The following is a 20,241-nucleotide window of genomic DNA, read 5'->3' as shown; positions in this document are numbered from 1 at the left end:
AAAACGCTGCGTCTTGTATAAATTGTGTAGCAAAATAAAAATATTTGAAAACATAAAAAATATTCTACATAGTAAACTACTTATTGTGGTTATCATATATATGTAGAGATTTTGAAATCCATAAATTTATAATAAATATGTAATTACTTAATTAGGGTAAATAGGTAAGGTAGATGGGAGATTAACACATATATATGTGAAAATTCATAAAAATTAATTTTTCGTAATTGCACATATACGTTTATACAAGAAAAGGTACACTGTGACTTCATAATAAGTGGAACAATTTTGCAAAATGCGAAATGTTCATAAATATGCATATAAAATGCTAGCAAACAAATAAACGAATAAACAGAAAGAAAAACGAATGAATATTCGAATATAAATACGCATGATTAAACGAACGCATTGACGAATGGATAAATGAATGGATAAACGAATGCACCTATTAATTAATAAATGTATTCAAATAAGGATTATATGCCCATACACATGCGTACTTACATATAAATACGTGTGCACATATCTGTGTTGGAAATGTTGCAACGTCATTTGCAGCTATTGTTAATTTTAAGCACCAAATAATGTGTGTAAAACTGCCTATCTACGTTCGTTTGAATATATAAATATATATATATATACAAATGTACATACACTAGCGTATGCGTTATAGCTTATGCGTTAGCGCTACCCGTAAAATTAACTGGTTTTAAGACACTTCTTTTCCCAATTAATATCTAGCAGATTATCCTCATAAATGGAAGATTTTCTGACAAATTCAGGAGTGTTCGTATAATTTTTTCCATAGTTATAATATTTCTTCACAAGATCAAAAACTTCTTTTGGCCCTGATGAACCAAATGGATATTTCAATGGTTTAATTTGTTTTTCTTGTAATTCGTTTAATAAGGGGGTAAATATTCTCCATGATTCATATAGTTCTTCATCTGAAATAAATTTTTTTTTATATCCTTTAAAACATTCTAATAATAAAGTTTCATATGCCTCTGGGACATTGGCTTTTTTATTTTTTTCATTAACTGTTAAATTTAATTGTACTTCTTCCATTTCCTCACATCCAGTTTTTTTGATCATCATTTTTAGATATATTACTTCAACAGGTTGTAAAATAATAACAAACTCATTGTTATACATATTTTCATCAGATGAGCCCATAATATTATGAAATTGAATTCTGATTTCACATATGTCTTTATTTAATCCTTTTCCTGTTTTAAATATTATTGGAACACCATACCAATTAATAGAATTAATATATAAGATACATGTACAGAATGTGGGAGTAATTGAATTTGCATCTATATGTGGATCATCATGATAACTATGATTTCTTTTTGATTCATCAATATTATCTTCATTCGAATTATCTTCCTGATAATTATTTGATTTGATATATTGACCAATAATACTATCTTCTAATTTTATAGATGGTATACATTTCAATATTTTAACCTTTTCATTTTTAACTGATTCATCACTTAAATCTATAGGATCCTCCATAGTTATTAATGTTAATAATTGTAACATATGATTTTGCATAACATCTCTTATGATACCATATGGATCAAAATACTGACCTCTACCATATACTCCTTTTGTTTCTTTTAAGGTAATTTTAATGCATTTAATAAAATGCCTATTCATTAAGGATAATAAAAAAGTATTCGTAAATTTTAATTTCATTAATCCTGAAACCATATCTTTACCTAAATAATGATCTATTCTATATATATGTTGTTCATTGAAATTTTCTAATATCTGTTTTGATAATATTTTAAAAGATTCCAAATCATTTCCAAAAGGTTTCTCTAATAATATTTTGTCCGTCCCATTGCTGTTCAAACAATGTTTCTTATAATTCTTTAATGTACTAACAAAAATGTGCGGAGGTAATGCTAAATACAGCATTCTGTTTATCACATAAGTATAGTTCGCCGTGGAATGTGCTACATCAGTTGCATCCGTTGGAGGACATCTTGACCATTCATCATTTGTGCCCCTTTTGTGTAAATCACTACTGCACGATTTATCCTCACCTATAATATTGTAATAACACGTGTACTCATTGGAGTGCGCTTCCTGCTCCACCTCTATCAAATATTTATTAAAATTTTCAAAACTTTCTGAACAGGCATAATTACCAATATAGTACCTGCACCTATGTTTGAACGAATTTAAGAGATCTCTTTTTTGCGAAATAGACAAATCCTCATAACAATGTAAACACTTCTTCAAATATATGACTAGTTTATCAAAAAAGGATTCAAAATCTTGTGCTGTTCTAGCAAAACCAATTACTAATAAATCTTTTGGTAATAATTTATTACAAAATAGTTTAAATATAGCTGGATATATTTTTTTTTTTGCCAAATCACCTGAACAGCCAAAAACAATTATAGTTAATAATTCTCTTTTATGAAAGCTATTACTAGTGTGGGATGATATGGAATTATTGGAATCATAAATTTCTTGTAACTGTTTTGTATAATTTTCATAACCACATGTTATAACAGTAGTGTTACAAGTATCTATTAAATAAACAGCTGGGTATAAATTATAATTCGCATCTATATATGATTTTAAAAGCATATTTTTCCATAGGTCTAATTTTTCTGCGGAATTCAATAAAAATATTTTACTTAGTGCATTTCCTAATACATCTAAAGATACTGTAATTCTTTTTCGAACATCAAAATTATTAGTAGTTGTAAAATATACATATTCTTTTAATAAATTTAAACTGTCATTCTCATTATCGTTTTCATTATTTTGCATATGATGAATTGACTTATCTTCATATATATACCCATTTTGATAATTATTCATATATATATTATAAAATATATTTGGAAATAAACTAGCTATATGAAAGTCACTACCCATACCTAATATTGCTATATCAATTTTCTTGTATTTTTTCAGCATGTACTTTATTTTTTCATTATATTCTCTTATACATTCAACAAGATTCTTTGTTGTGTCTGGTCTGAACAATTGTTCCTTCTCATTTATACGTAATTCATAAAATAAAAATTTAATATTCTTATAATTACTAAATTTATGATCATCACTTTTGTATCTTTCATCAATTATAAAAAAAATTAGTTTACTTTTATCAATTTCTACATCTTTAATTAAACATATATTTTTATAAACATCGATAGGTGTTCTACCCCCTGATAATCCTATAACTACATAACCATTTTCGTTACTTAACTGCTTTTCATGTATTTCCTTGCAAATATAATATGCTGCTTTTATGTTAAAATCTGTTAAGTCCTTAGCATTAAGGTACTTCACCTTGCGTAGATAACTCGCTTCCTCCAAGCTTTCTAAAAATAGTTGATAGTCCATTTCGCGCTCAACTGTTTTCCAGGAGAGTGTCGACGAATACGTGAATATGTGTACAGGTGCATGTAAGTAGGTATATATATATATATATATATATATATTTATATGTACGTATACATGTATATATGTATGTACGAACACTTCGCGTAGTAAAAATTTTGCGCTTGGAGGAACCACCTTCTAACCTTTTAAGTTGTTTAAGTAATGTATCTCACAATTTATCTTAGATAATATATTATTATAATGCAAAATGCTCTTTTTCTTACTGTAACTAGAGTTAAAGAACATTTTTTTTTTTTTTTTTTTTTATAAATTACAAGAAGCAAATGAAGCACAAAGATATAATTCTATATTTAATTATATATTTGTAAAATTATGTTTTCACACAGACATATAGAATTATTGTTACCGTAAAATATTACATTTATACATGCGTACATGCACAAAAATACTTCTATACATAATGGATGTGGTTTTCCCCATATATAGTAAGGTTTATATTTTTGAACTCTACTGTGCTTTTATTACTTATAGCTCACTTATTTTATTATTATTTTTCTACTACATTTTTGTTATTTTGCCATTATTTTGCTTTAAATTGGCTTTTATTTTTCTATTATTTTGCAATTAATTCGGTATTAAGTCGCTATTAACTACTTTTTCGTTATATTTTCGTTATTAGTTTGTTAATATTTTGTCAATATTTTGCAAATATTTTGTTAATATGTTGCGAATATTTTGTCAATATGCTGCCAATATTTTGTCAATATGCTGCCAATATTTTGTCAATATGCTGCCAATATTTTGTCAATATGCTGCCAATATTTTGTCAATATGCTGCCAATATTTTGTCAATATGCTGCCAATATTTTGTCAATATGCTGCCAATATTTTGTCAATATGCTGCCAATATTTTGTCAATATGTTGCCAATATTTTGTCAATATTTTGCCAATATTTTGCTATTATTTCGTTATTACTTTGCTAATATTTTTTTCTATAATTTTGCTGTAATTCCGCTATTAATTTGCTATTTTTTCGCTATTATTGTACTATTATTTTTTTTTATTCCTTTATGCCCTTTTTTGATAAATAGTGTAGCACAAAGTAGTAAGTTACGTAATGCATTCAATAATAATTCTATGTTATTCGAAAATTAGCACATAAAACATTCCTTAAAATATATACAGAAAAAAAAATTACTAAATTTTATACATTTATATATATATATATATATTTTTTTTATACATTTATGATCTATGTATATATAATATATCTATATATTGTATGCTGTACATCTCCCAGTGTGCTTAAAAAGAGCTTCATATTTCATCATTATATACTATAAGTTATACTTTATTTTCTTTCCTTTATGAAGTAATACATACATCTATATGTAATATAAATATAAATAATATATATATATATATATATATATAAACATACATGAACATACATAAATGCATACAATATATACGTATAAATAATATATATATTTATATATTACGAATGTATTTATTCGTATATGTATCATTCGCGTATTATATAACACGTTTTGATGAAAAAGTTAATTGAGGAAAAAATGAAGAATAATAAAAAAAAAAAAGAAAAGAAATCATAAAACTATAAATGTTTGTTTTTATTTCTATTTATAATTTTATATATAATTAAAAATCAGAGTTAAAAATCTTTTTCTCTCGTTATGTATATATAAAATAATGTATGCACACAAAAAAAAAAAAAAAAATATACTATAAATGGGTATAGTATATATATATGCATATGTATATGTATATGCTTTTATGTAATTCGTTTATCTTTTTTTTTTTTTTTTTTTTTTTTCACCCACATCCTGTGACGTTGTATTATCATCCACTATCATGTTTTTGTAATTCAATCAGGCATTGTATTTTAAGCAGCATTTGCTTAATTTATTTTATTTTAATTAAATAATGAAATAGATGGATGAACAAATAAATGAATAATCAACGAAAAACGCAATCTTTATTTTTTTTTTAATGTATATGTAGGTACATATTATATAAATATATGCAAACGTATAATATTTATAGGTAAATGTATGTATTTGTTTACATATATACATACTTCACGCGAACAGAATTTAATTATTTTGAAGATTTTTTTCGCTCATTTACTTTTTATTTATAATAGGCATTATAAAATTAATGGTGAAAATGCCATTGCTTTATTTTTATTTATTTGAATTTTTATATAAATTTATTCTTTTTTTTTTTTTTTTTTTTTTTTTTTTTTGTAACCTTTTATATTTGAAATATGTTAAATGCAAAGGAGCATGAAGAATGTCAAATAGAAGACAGATCAGATAAAATTAATTCGCCCAAAATAAACGACGCATATTTATATGCATATAAAAATAAGATTGAACTTAATGAGGTAGTAAATGAGGAAGTGAGTTACATGACAAATGACTCGATGATTGGCATACCAAATAACTCGATGATTGGCGTGCCAAATGATGTGCGTTCAGCGCGTAATGTTGAAGACTGTTCCTCGATGAGCCCGACAAAGGTAATGCACACGGACGAGAGGGGGGACTACTTATCATTAGATAGGCAAAAAGAAAAAGTAATAAATAGAAGAAAAAGAGGTAAGTATAATAATAACAAGATTGACGATAATAGTTCAATCGATAATAGGAATAACGTAAGTTATACTAAATGTTTTCGAAATGATGATGACACAAAATTTGTTGACGATGTTGATGGACATGATGTTAATTGCAGTAGTGAGAAAAAAAAAAAAAAAAATGAAAGTAAAAACGAAAATGAAAATAAAATCAACACAGACGAAAATGAAAATAAAATCAACACAGACGAAAACGAAAATAAAATCAACACAGACGAAAACGAAAATAAAATCAACACAGACGAAAACGAAAACGAGTTAAAACAGTTTTACCAGCTGGATGAAGAAAGTGAAGCCAAGAAGATTATTATGATAGGAGATGAAAATAAAAGGCGTCCAAACAATGGCGAAACACGTGAAAATTTATCCGATGATTCTTGCTCCTTATATGAAAGTGAAAATGAAGAGACAGATTTATGTAATAATGGACGAATGAGCAATATTAATATTGTAAGTGACGATGATGCATCAGATGGGTCAGATGTATCAACCGATTCAGCCGAATCGTCGACATCAAATAATTATGGAAAGTATAAGGATATGCACCCAGATGACTTAATCCCATTATATGAAAATGAAAACACAACTGATATGGGGAAATTAGAACAAGTGGGGGATGACAGTACAGTTGATAAGTATTTAGACAAAAATTATAAAGGGCAAATAATTATTGATGGTAAAAATACAGTGGATGAATATTTACTTGTTTCAAGAATAGCTTACTGTGAGTTAGCTAACCAAAATGAAATCGATTCTCTCGAAATAAAAACAAAAAAAAAAAAAAAAAAAAATGCAGTCCATTTTTTAAAAGAGCAAAAATATCAAGAAAATGAAACGACAAACGATATTTCTAGCTATGATGATTCAGGTGAGGAAAAGGGGGATGCCTCTTCACCAAATGAAACAATAAGTAGTAGTATACACAGTAAAGAAAACAACATGAACTTTGCTATGTACTTTTGTGATGATGAAAAGGAACGGGATGAGCATAATGAAAATGACAAACACAGTCATAGCGAAGAAAGGAAGCGGCTCGGAAAAAAAGATCATTTGGATAAAGAAAATCGATGTGATAAAGAAAATCATCCCGATATAAAAAACGACCTTGGTTTAAAAAACAAAGCTGAAGAACAGCGCGAAGGTGAAATCGAAGTAGATGAAACTCCTAAGGGCCCTATAGAAGAGGTGATACCCGATGTAATAATTTTAGATGCAAATGATAAACTAAAAGGAGAAATGGAAGACAAAGAAGTAAACAAAACAAATGCAGAAACGATAAAGGTCAATACGGATATCTCAAAAAATGGCGTACATTTACATTATTTAAAAAATTCAAAGATGATAGAACAATCATGTGAAGAAACCAAAGGGTTGAAAGGATCTGATAAGGATATGTTTGAAGGTAAAGATAGTCTCAAAGAACATAATAGAATAAGATTAATAGGGGCACCAGAAAAAGTAAAAGAAGATGGGAAAATAGAAAAGATAGGAAAATTGGTTAATTTAGAAAATGATATATTAACAATTCATGCATTTAATTCTAATTATTATTTAAGTGTCGCATCTGTTTTATGCTTACAAAATAGGAAAGTAATTGGTTGTATTATTAATGTAAACTCAAATGAAACTGAGGTATTCTATTATGCAAAATTAATCTTTTCAAATATTAAAGATCAATTAAAAAAAAATATAGATATATATGTTGATATGAAACATGCATTATTTATGAATGTAGGAACGTCCATATGCTCAGAATTCTTTACTGTTTTAAAGAATCAAAAAATACCATACGTTTTTATCAATTACAATGATTTGTATAACATTGCGGATATGCAATTACTGCAAGGTGAGGATCATAACAACAGAGGGAATAGTAATGTAAGTACCAATCGTAAGTGTAATTCTACTTGCCTTAACAAATATGATAAGCATACTGACAGTGCAGAGACGTGTACATCATTCAGTAATACAATGCATTGTAATGACAAACTATCATGCAATGATACACTGTCTCATAACGGATCAAATAAAAATGATAAAAAGATTAACATAGATAATAAACATTCTAAAAAGGGTACGAAGAATAAAATTTTATGTAAAAGTTATTATAAAACATCCTTAAAAAGATATATTCATCCAAAACATAATAAGCTGCTGAAACAGTATAACAATATCACTTCAAATAATAGAAATATGAATTGTAAATATAAAAACTTATCCTTTGTAAATGTAGGGAATGCGCATGCAAATAGTATGACAGTGCATGATCGTGCTCCTACTCTTTTTCATAATTACATGATAAGATGTAATGATGCATACAACAATACAACAACCAACATGACTGTAGCAAGTAGTGAAAGCGGCAATGCGCTATCCAACAGTTCAAATGGGATTAATTCTGCAAACGGGGTTATGTCTGCAAATAGGGTTAATGCTGCAAAGTGGGTTAATGCTGCAAAGTGGGTTAATGCTGCAAATGGGGTTAATGCTGCAAATGGGGTTAATTCTGCAAATGGAGTTAATAGTACAAATTTTACGAATAATTACCTGTCCACTATCAGCAGTAGTAGTGGAATTGGCTCAATTAATAACATGACAAATTTGGTTAGTCCATATCTTAATAACAATACATGTTTTATGCGTAAATCTACTTTTCTTTATAATTACATTCAATCATTTGTAAACGAAAGAATTAATAGAAAGTTCTTGACTAAAAATTATTTTAATGTGTATAATCAGAGAAATGATGGGAATGATTGTCCACCACAACATATGACAAATACTTTACACAGTGGGCATGTTTATAACTTGAACAAGTTCAGGTTAAACAATAATTTGCCAAATGGGATAAACAAGTGTAATATAAATAACAAAATGAAAACGCATGCTTACATTAATTTTATGGCATTTAACCGAAAGTTGCATGCCAGGGGGGAAACAACCGGAGGTAATAATACTAACAATAGTAATAATACTAGCAATAGTAATAATACTAACAATAGTAATGATACCAACAACAGTAATGGTACCAACAGTGGTAGTAACAATGGTATCAAGGGTAGTAATGGTACCGACAGTGGTAGTAACAATGGTAATGCTAACTGATAACTCCCCCTTCGGTGCCAAAGCCATATATCACGCCTAACGATAAACAGAACATGTAGTATTTTAATAGAATAACGTTCACTTGTAAAAACAATGCATCGTCGAGCCTTAAAGCAAATGACTAATGCAGTTACGGCTGTATTTGCAATTATTAGAATATTATCGCATAAAAAAATGGTATATCTAAATATGTCATAAAAAGAAAAAAGGAACTGATGATGTGTTTACTTATACGTATATATAAGTTATCGATTATTAAGCCCATATCACAAATTTTTATATATCATTTTATTTCGTTTTGTTTTTAAAATCTATCTATGAAGAATGCTACAAATTATAGACATATATGTACATTTGTTTACGTTAATTTCGCATATGCACATTTTTCCTTTTTGACGATATGAATTATTGTTCGTCCTTTTGTAGTGTCTACAATTTGTTATATTCATATTAAATATAAACAAAAGTAAGAAGAATTTGTTGTGGGTTAATTTTTATTATTATTGGGATAAAAAATGTTTTCATTTGATACCTTTTTTAAATTTTGTATAATGAACATCATATACGTATTACATTGTTTCTCGTTTTGCCTTGTTTTTAATGTTTGAATTTTACCCTTTTTAAAGTTAATTTGTGCTTTTATTTTAATATTCACGCGGTGTTCGTATGTATAAGTAAATATATATATATATATATATATACATCTTAGTAACATATGGTCTTAATTTTACTTTTTTTTGCCTTTTAATTTTTTTTAATTAAGATAACACCTATTTTGTGAAAAGAGATTATTAAGCAAATTAAAAAAATTTACCTTAATTCATTTTAACCCAGCTTAAAATAGCTTAACACAACATAGCAATCTATTAATTACAAAAATAATTGTATTCCATCCTTTCAAATTTTCGTGGAATTTTTTCTTAATTTTTACCACTACACGTATATAAATGTATATGTATGAATATATATATTATGCTTTTTTTTTTTTTTTTTTTTTTTTTTTTTTTTTTTAGCTCCCATAGGGTAAAAACTAATTCGAAAAAAATTATCTTCATGTTAGTATACTTGTATACTATATATTTCCACAAAACACATGAACTACTTTAGCTCTATGTGTTGAACGAAACAATTCAGAATTAAATAAGGGTCAGAGTTATAGAACAGAAGAACCAATCAATTCTGTATACCTTAAAAAATTATACTGACGTAAAAGATTATTTGTGCCTTTACTTCATGGAAGAGAAAAAGTAGTTATTTTGCGGCAAACGTAGTGTAGGGGCGTAGTAATATTATGCCGCAAAATACATATATGCATACATAGATATTTAAAAACTTATGTACGTGCATGTATATATATATATTTATGTGCATATGTATTATTGTGAGCTTACCTATGGCAAGCCCACACTTCACTCAGAGTCTCCCCATATGTTGTTTTTTTTTTTTTTTTTTTTTTTTTTTTTATTGAAACATGGTGTGAATGTTTCTTCACCATACTTTTTTTTTTGTAGTGATACTAAGCAAAGACGTACGAAGAAGCTATAGTACTTTTGTTTTGTTTTTTTCCTTTTTTTCTATCTTTTTTGTTTCTTTTTCTTTTTTCTTTTTCTTTTTCTTTTTCTTTTTCTTTTTTTTTTTTTTTTTTTTTTTTTTTTTTTTTTTTTTTTTTTATCTTTTCTTCTTCCCTTTTCACTTCTTCCGTTTTTCCTTATTTTTTTATTTTTTTGGCTAATTACAAATAATCAAAATTATTATCATATAAAGAGCGAGGGCATATGGATAGCCTGTACGGGGATTTACCCCCCCCAGTTTCCTCAAACTCAAATAGTAGTAACAAATTAGGGAAAGGTGAAAATACGAACACATCAAATGAGGGAAAAAATACATATATTGAAATAAACAAATTTTTAATAACACCTGCAATTGTTCAGAAGAAAATTGCAAATATAAAAAATGTAAACAAGGAAAAGAATTTACAAAACAGCTATGATAATAATAAGGATGGAGGGAATAAAGGTTTCATTACAAAGGGCTCCAATTATGGAGATGATGAAGATGCCATATTAACATGCGGTGATAAAATTATAAGTAAAGATAATAGTATGAAAAGCAATGAAAGTATAAGAAGTGATACCAATATAGAAATAATAAATATAAATAAGTCCATTCAAAACGATTTAAAGAAAATTAGTTATCGACTGAATAAGATACAGCAGAGTAACAAAAGCGAACAAATAGCTAGTAGTCATAATATCCATCGTGGTTCTGGGCATGATGACAATCGAGAACAGTCGAGGAAAGACAGAAACGAAGAAATGAACAAAGAATATGGCAAATTTAATGAGAGTAATAACAAAATGGATAATTTAAATGACGATGGTATTAATAATAATTCAAAGAATACATATTTTGAAAATGGCTTATATGAGAAATATTTCATAACAGATGCTAACGAAGATTACTATCCAAATAAACCTAACGATTTAAATAAAATTATAAAAGAAAGAAAAAGGAAAAAATTAATTCTATTAGCATTGCAGAGAAAAAAACTAGAGGAAGAACAAATGGAAGAAACAACGAAAGAAGAAAGCAATAGAACTACAATAAAGGAATATGATAAGATGAGTAAGAATGCGAATTATGGATATGCAGATAAAAATTGCTACACGACAAAGGATCACTTATTGAATGCAGAAAAGAATAGGAAAGATTATGTAAATAGCACAATATTATCACAGGAGGAACAAGATGAAGAAAATAATATGCAAAAAGAATATAAATTAAAAGAGAGAAAAAGAAAAATAATAGGAGAGGAGTACAAAACAATGGAAGATGAAAATGAACAAATGAATATAATCTATACTGAAAAATTAACGAACAAAATACCACATAATTTGTATAATACAAATAACATGGAAAAAATGATAGATGACAGTAATGATGATTATATGAACAAAGGCAAAGAAATGGTTTCACGTAAAGCTTATGGTAAGACATATGGTATAACGTATGACTATCCAAATGATAAGTTAGTTGACCAACCGAATGAACAACCGATTGACAAACCGTTTGACAGATCGAATAATGAAGTTGACGCCCCTGTGAAGAAAGATTTCGCTACTAGAATGATGGAAAAAATGGGTTGGAAAAAAGGTGAAGGGTTAGGTAAAGACAAACAGGGTATTAAAGCTCCATTGATATTACAGAAGGTAGATAAAAGAAGTGGGGTAATAATACAAGCACCTGTTATTTTAAAAAAAAATAATTCAAATGATAGCATTAATTCTTGTGATAGTAAAACTATTTCAAGGATCATTCAGCTAACTAATCTAGTAACTGTTGATGAAGTAGATGATACGTTAAAAGAAGAAATCGAAGAAGAAGCTTCAAAATTTGGAAACTTACTAAATAGCAATATTGTAATTGACAAAAACTTACATGATGCTTTTGCTGTTAAAATATTCTGTGAGTATGAATCATCTGATCAGGCACAAAATGCCTTGAACACATTCAAAGGAAGAACCTTTGCTGGTAGAAGAGTTGAAGCTTCCTTTGCAGATGAGAAAGAATACACCACCAATTTGAAAGTCGACTGAATATCATACGTATGAGAGGCGCTTGAAGGGCATGCTAAATGGGAAACTCGAAAAAAGGACAGCTCTTTTGCATGTGCTAGCGCGCATAGTATAGCTTATGTTGGCGCGGTATACATATGTGTACATATATATATGTATTTTTATTTTTATTTTATCTTATTTTTTTTTTTTTAAGTGCTGTTTTCTCACGTCATGCGCATTTTCAACTTGCGCAAAATTGAAAACATTAACATGTTCTCCCCCCCCCCTTTAATTTTTGTAGAACCGTAGCATTTGAGCCGTGATTTATTTGCATATTGTTAAGCATTAAAAAAATTTTTTTTATGTATAAATTTTTCAAAACCATTTTATGGATTTGCAGCATTATCCTTTATACATAATATCATTGTATCGCTTCATCGTTTTGTTAGTTCATTTTTGAGCTATTTCAAAATATTAATTAAATTTTTTTTTCTTTTTTCTTTTTCTTTTTTTTTCTCATTTTATAACGGCATATAGAATGCCCAACCGTTCGCACTCTTCTTTTTATAAAACAAAAAAGAATACTTCTCAATCTTTTCGCATGCTTGAGTATTTCCTATTATGCTATGTATATGCATAATAGTTTGTTCAATTATAAAAGCCAATATGAAAAAAAAAAAAAAAATAAATAATAAAAAAATACTAAAAAACAAATTAAAAATGTACGAATTTTATCAATATATATACAATTAGATAATATATTTTTTTTTTTTCAATGACAAATAGAAGTTCCAAAAGAGAAATCGTTTTTAGTGACTTGAGCAAACACTTCATCGTGGTTGATGGGATAAAATACGGGGCTGATTTTGTGCTGTATAAAGGTTATATTTATATATAAGGGGGTGTTATAATATATATATATATATATATGCATATAATTTGAAAGTGTAAATCCGTGCGAACTGCAGAGCTCCATATATATTTGTTACATTACTGCAAAAATTTATAAACTGTTAAAAGCTCAATTGCTATATTTTTTTAGATACCACTGATCATGAGCATGGTTTTGCTCTCATCTTTATAAAAGAAGAGAATACTACATTAAATCATAAAGAGAAAATTATAATTAGTAGAATATGCGAAAGTGTTAAAAAGAAAGTAAGTTGTTAACAATGATGTATGGAAAAGGGGCATAGTACATGATCATCTTAACCCTCATCCACAAATTTATTTGCAATCAATCGGTGTCTTGCCTCTCCCATCCTGATAAGCTCATTGCTTCTTATATATGATGATTACTCTTTTTTTTTTTTTTTTTTTTTTCCTTTTTTCTTGCATAGGGTATAATTGCTTATTTTAATGAAAACACCAATACCGTAAGATACGAGGAAATTCTAAGAAAAAAGGAGTAAACTGGTTAGATGAGAAAAATGGGATGATCTCTTCCCTTTGCTTTTATTACTATGGCTATTGCTATTGCTGTTGCTATTGCAATTCTGATTATTATTATTATTTTTTTTTTTTTGACTGTTGCTAGAAGAATTATGTTTATTAGTGTTCAATAAATGCAGTTTTATGTTTAAAGCTTTTGACAAATCATTTTGTAAGCATCTTATATGGGTACACACACATATATATATATATATATATATATATATATTCTACCTGCAAACATTTGTGTATACTTATAATACGTACACACATTTGTACAAACATGCGTACGTTGCATTAAGCTGAGCACAGGGAGGTACCCTTTATTATTACCCTTCTGGAGTAAACACAATGAGTAAAAACCAAAAAAAATAAAAAAAAAAAAAAAAAAAGAAGTAAAATTTGTACATGTAATTAACAAAAAGATTTAAAAATAAATTACGGGAAATGGGCATTTGAAAAGTGGAGCTACTGGGAGAGCGAAAATTAGTATACATATAGGGCATGTCCATATGTACTCATATAAATATACACATACATGCGTACATACATGCGTATGAACATGTTATACGTGTCAAAAATGAATGGTCGCAAAAATATTACCTCTTCGTGGGAAAAGGAACGAATAAACTGTTCGTTGCACAAATAAAGGAAGATTGGGAAGTAAACACAAATGGGATGGCAATTAAAAAAAAAAAGAAAAAAAAAAAAAAATTATACTGCGCGATTAATAATATATATACAGTTCAGCAATGTACGGTCATAGGGTCAAAATTTAGTGCTGAAATAACGTATAAAGCGGCCACTCCTTCCTTTCATTCCCACTGAAACTTCCATTGACCTATGCTTGTATATTAAATGATATTGCTTTCCTACCCTTAAAAGTAAAATTGAGCTCTCTTAGAGTATAACTAATATTTTTATTTATTAAAGCTAAGTTTAATGGTAACAAGTTATCCGTCAGACACAGCTGTATTAATAACGTGTAAACCAAAAGTTTACATTGGGTACGATCTGAAACAAAATAGCTATCATTTTTTTTAAGTAAAAATGTATCTAAAAATCTTTGAACAAAAGAAGATGGGAAATCTTTTTCCCTAATTGAAAATTCTTCATAATTTTCTGTCTTTTGGATTTCTTTAAAATTATATATAAGATATTTCCAAAGATTATTTGTTCTAAAATAATTATAACAGCGAGCTGTTATGAATGAAAGATAAGCATTTAGAATTGAAAATATAGTTGCTATTTGATTTACTCTCATTATATTTTTAATATATTGATTATTATTCTGCATGTAAAATAAAAATGTATTATAACAAGTAGGATGCACTTGCTTTCCTACTGTTTCTATACTTGATACCCCATTTAACACATTTAAAAAGGTGGAATTTTCAAAATGGTTTTCTTCTTTATTTATATCTACTAATAATAGGTCACTCAGAGAAAAAGCATTTAATATGTTACTATCAACTTTATATGGAGGTAAGTACACATCTTTCGAAAGTAATGTTTCTTCCATATTGTTTTCAATTTTATTTTTCTTGGCACTTTTTAATATTTTCTTTTCAGATGTAAAACCCTTTTGTTCTACATGAATATGTTGGTGATCATTATCCTTTTCAGGCATACAATTTTTTATATATGCTCTAAAATTTTTTGTTTTAATTATATTAAAAATGTGTAAAAATTTTGGATATGTATATACCATATAATATAAAAATATAAATCTATATTTGTTAATAATTTGATCAAAAAATTCTCTATTCTGTTTATTCCACTTATTATTTAACAAATAATTATTTACCCTTAATTGAATACTAGGTTCATCTAATAGTACTTTATTATTAGAACTTCTAATTCTTTCATAATTAAGAATGTCACTCTGAATACACATTAACAAATTCTGGTAAATGCCATTCAAATTATAACTGATATTTTTTAAAACATATTCTTTTTCTGGATTAAAATTTCTATAATTAGAACTTAATAATATATTAAAAGAAACATCATATATATTTTCATAATAACAATTTATCAGTAACCCGTATAAATACTCCTTTAACTGTTTCAAATGTGAACTTTTTATATAACTATGTTCATATACATTACTATAATTTTGTAATTTGAACTGGAGTCTATTTATCCATCTATGCGTATATATTTCATTTCTTATAAAATTGGAATAAAATTCTTTTTTCTTTTCTTTTTTTGTATTTACTATATATGCAGTTACGTCGCCATAGTCGTATATATCAATTTTGTATTTATCCTCTACCATATTTTCGTCTATGACAACTATGTATTCATTCACTGTATTTTTGTTCCTCCTGCTCTCATTTATGTAATCAACATTTGCGTAATCGACATTTGCGTAGTCGACATTTGCATAGTCGACATTTATGTCAACGTCATTTGGGTGTACTCCACTTTTTCGTGCACCATTTATGTCGAGTTCATTTACGTGCACTCCATTTTGCCCCTTATTTACCCTGCTTCTAATATTTTTATACTCATCATACTTCTTTTTCATATCTATATTTACACTGTTCATCAAAAAGTGGACAGTGTTCTTATACGCATTCACATATTCTGTATTGTTAATACAATATATATCTAGATCCCTATTCGCAATGTCCTTTACATTAATTTTAAATCCTATACATTTCGAATTAATCAAAGGGTGTACAATAATATATTTTTTATAATTTCTCATTCTGTACCTTTCTAATATAAATTTATTACACGTACTACCATCGACATTTCTACTGTTTACCCCTTTTAAATAGTTCATTAAGTATTGGGTTTTCCCGCGGTTACATTGGATATTTTCATCACTATCATCGCTATTTACTAGAATAGCAGTTTCTTCATTTATTTTTTTAAAATAATCATTAAATGTATTATTCATCATATTATTATCATTTCTACTTGTGACCTCACTATTTTTCTTTGTCATCTTTTTAAGGTAATAATACTTATTATGGTAATTCTTATCCCACGCACCATCATCTATATATTGATCGTCAATATTGCTCATCTTTTTCACATTCATATACACTTTGCTCATTTCTTTTGGTAAAGTCAATTTGCCTTCTTCGTTTCTTGTCCGTCTTGCTACATTGGATGGGTGCCTGCCACTGTTATTGCCGATATAGTTACCAACGCCGTGGCTGTAATTGTTCAAGTGCATAAGCTTGTCGTTTATAGAACCCCCAGAAAATACGTCATCCGCATCAGAGTCTCCCCCATCACAGTTAACAACTTCTATTTCCTTTCTGCCTACGTTACGGTACATTATTTTATTCGAACTACTTTTATCCATATATAATATGTTATAAAAATTTTCAAATACTTTATCATAAAATATATTTACATTCTTTTCATCTTTAACAATTACACTTGAAAAATTATCATAAAATGAATCAACCAACAATATTCCTCCTTCTATATTTCTTTGGGAATTAGATCTTACCCCGCTGGTAGTACTACTCCCCGTTGTACTGGAAGTAGAACGATAGAAATTTTCTAAATACGGTTTCATCTTTTTATAATTAAAATAATTTTTATTTTTGTATTTATTAAAAATGACATGTAACAAATTATAGCCTCTACTTCCATTTTTAATTCTCAATAGCAAATCATTAAAATTATCTCTTATGTAATTTTCATGTAATATATGGCAAAAAATATTATTTTTTGATACCATATATATATACTTATTTTCATGATAAGATATATCATACTCTACATTAATTGTTTTCCTTTTCTCTTTTTTGTTAAGAAAAATGTGTGTCAACAAATGCTTCGCTTCACTCGTTTTATTCCCTTTACCATCCTTACTATTTGCATTTCTCAAAATGGAGGTATAATTTAAATTATCATAAAAAGTTATATAAAAAAGAATTTTCACTTTCTCCTTGCACATTTTGCAAGATTTCAAAGTAGAAGACAATGAGCACTTAGCACAATTATGCGTTTCAAGTAATTTTTCTATATTTTCTATACTTAAATTATTGTAGCTATTTTTCTTCTTCAATAATTTTTCTAAAAATATATCATGATTCTTATAAAGATAATTCACCAGTTTGTGACGTACTATTCGATACAACAATCTTTTTTTCTTCTTTTCAATATAACTTTTGTTATTCATATAACAATTAGATATATACAATTTATTAAACAATGTATTCAATTTATTTCTATTCATATATTCCGAATATTTTTTTAAGAAATTTATCTGTAAAATTTTCTTTTCTTGATTTTTGGCAATTTTTACAATTCTTATAAGGTCTCTTAAATATGAAGGGTATCTGTTAAGCAAACATATTTTTTTGCTTCTCTTTTTATATCTACGTGTAACTCTTTCTTTTTCCATTCTATCGAAATATTCCTTTTCTTTCAAAACATCTTTCCGATTATTATTTTTCAAATAATCTGAATCATTTGCATAATTCTTTCGATTTTTATTATTACCCTTAATGCTCTTTTTCTTTTTAAAGGATTTACTTTCTATAACAATTTCTTCCTCACTTGATGTGTATATTTCGCTGTCATCATCGTAGTCAAAAAGTAGTCTGTTGTTGTGAATTAGCATATTGTTGTCTATTAAATCGTACAGTACACCACTGTTACCGCTGATGTGGTTACTACTGAAGTTTCCGTTGCAATTTCTATTGCTAATATTACTATTATCGTTATTATTATTGTTATAATTATTATCAGGGCTATTATTATTATTAATACTGATGGGGGCATTTTTTCCCCCAATTATGTTGTTCCTATATTCCCCTTCTTCGTCACGTAAAGAGGAGTTTACATTTACACAGTTTGTAGTTCCGCCATCTTTTGAACTCCTTTTTAACAATATATCATTTATTTCTTTATACACTAATAAATATCTTTTAATAATTAGTAAACACTTATCATAAAATATATCAAAATTATAATTTGTTTCTTTATTGGAAAAAAAAGAATCCAGGAATGTTCTTATTAATGCCTTAGATTGGTTTCTCTTTTTTATTACATTTTCTTTTAGTTGTTTTAAATCTTTTAAATGATTTTTTAATATTTCAGTATTGTCGGAATCATCGTAATCCATAAAATTTGCATGGGATTTATTTACCTTTCTTTTTTCAAAAACTATTGAGTAATTGTTATTCTTACGACCCCCTTTGCCAAAATGATATTTTCTATCCATTATTTCTGTTTTATATTTTCTTTTTCTGCGCCCTTAAGTGATATTTGTTTTTTTTATTTTTCCACCAAATTTTGCACAATTTTGAAAAACTTTGCAAAATTATGCAAAATTTTGATGTTCCGTTGTATATTTCTTCTTTTTTCCTTTCTTTTTTTGCTTCTTTCTATCTTTCACTTTTTTTTTTTTCTTACATAGTCCCCCTATCTTTTAAAAGTAATGCATTTGATGAATTCGTTTTTTCTCTTGTTCCTTCCTTCACAATAAGTACAAATTAATTTTATGGCTATGTTTCACTACTATACTTTTGGGCTTGTAGTAATACAATAAAATAATACCTTTATTTTTGGAATTCATACTTATGTATATATACATATATATATTTATATATATATAATACATATATATATTTATATATATGTAATACTTATATGTAATGTACGTGTTATACATCCATACCTTTACAAAGGGAATGTTTTAACCATTTTTTTTAAAAGCAAAATTTGCTGAACATTTTGTAAAAATTCCAGTTAGGAATTTTAATTATTTCTCGTTCATGTTAATTTATGTATTTTTTTTTTTTTTTTTTTTTAGTTTTTTTTACGTTCATGTTACTTTTTGCATATATTTTATAGCAACATTATGTCAAAAATTAAAATAAATGTGAAACCTACATATATAATGTATATTTATATTTGTATATATTTATATTTGTATATATTTATATTTGTATACATTTATGTTTGTATATATATACATATCTATATACCATATCGGAGTTGTAAAAAAATTATGCATATGTCATACATTTAAAAAAACAATTTTTTTTTTCTGACCATGCAAGGTAATTCTACAAAACGAAGTTATAATGGTATGTTTTGGATTTTATCAACATGTTGCTTTATATATTTTC

The 20,241-nt window shown here is 27.1% G+C and overlaps 5 protein-coding genes across 5 annotated transcripts; 3 read left to right on the top strand and 2 right to left on the bottom strand.

Annotated features, from left to right (window-relative positions):
* Nucleotides 1–699: 699 nt before the first annotated feature.
* PmUG01_12063200 (glucose-6-phosphate dehydrogenase-6-phosphogluconolactonase, putative) lies at nucleotides 700–3,375 on the bottom strand (the record flags this gene model as incomplete). Its single annotated transcript, XM_029006864.1, has 1 exon — nucleotides 700–3,375. One exon carries the CDS (start codon nucleotides 3,373–3,375, stop codon nucleotides 700–702), a length of 2,676 nt encoding a protein of 891 aa, XP_028863311.1.
* Nucleotides 3,376–5,666: 2,291 nt separating this feature from the next.
* On the top strand, nucleotides 5,667–9,143 carry PmUG01_12063100 (conserved Plasmodium protein, unknown function; the record flags this gene model as incomplete). The annotated part of the gene is made up of 1 exon (XM_029006863.1): nucleotides 5,667–9,143. One exon carries the CDS (start codon nucleotides 5,667–5,669, stop codon nucleotides 9,141–9,143), a length of 3,477 nt encoding a protein of 1,158 aa, XP_028863310.1.
* A 1,775-nt stretch (nucleotides 9,144–10,918) lies between these two features.
* On the top strand, nucleotides 10,919–12,739 carry PmUG01_12063000 (RNA-binding protein, putative; the record flags this gene model as incomplete). Its single annotated transcript, XM_029006862.1, has 1 exon — nucleotides 10,919–12,739. One exon carries the CDS (start codon nucleotides 10,919–10,921, stop codon nucleotides 12,737–12,739), a length of 1,821 nt encoding a protein of 606 aa, XP_028863309.1.
* Nucleotides 12,740–13,475: 736 nt separating this feature from the next.
* On the top strand, nucleotides 13,476–14,112 carry PmUG01_12062900 (tRNA intron endonuclease, putative; the record flags this gene model as incomplete). The annotated part of the gene is made up of 3 exons (XM_029006861.1): nucleotides 13,476–13,581; nucleotides 13,743–13,858; nucleotides 14,041–14,112. 3 exons carry the CDS (start codon nucleotides 13,476–13,478, stop codon nucleotides 14,110–14,112), a joined length of 294 nt encoding a protein of 97 aa, XP_028863308.1.
* Nucleotides 14,113–14,972: 860 nt separating this feature from the next.
* On the bottom strand, nucleotides 14,973–19,331 carry PmUG01_12062800 (conserved Plasmodium protein, unknown function; the record flags this gene model as incomplete). Its single annotated transcript, XM_029006860.1, has 1 exon — nucleotides 14,973–19,331. The coding sequence occupies one exon, from the start codon at nucleotides 19,329–19,331 to the stop codon at nucleotides 14,973–14,975; it is 4,359 nt and encodes a 1,452-aa protein (XP_028863307.1).
* Nucleotides 19,332–20,241: the final 910 nt, after the last annotated feature.

Source organism: Plasmodium malariae, assembly GCF_900090045.1.
Source record: "Plasmodium malariae genome assembly, chromosome: 12".
Lineage (NCBI taxonomy): Eukaryota > Apicomplexa > Aconoidasida > Haemosporida > Plasmodiidae > Plasmodium > Plasmodium malariae.
This window is presented reverse-complemented; position numbering and strand designations above follow the sequence as displayed.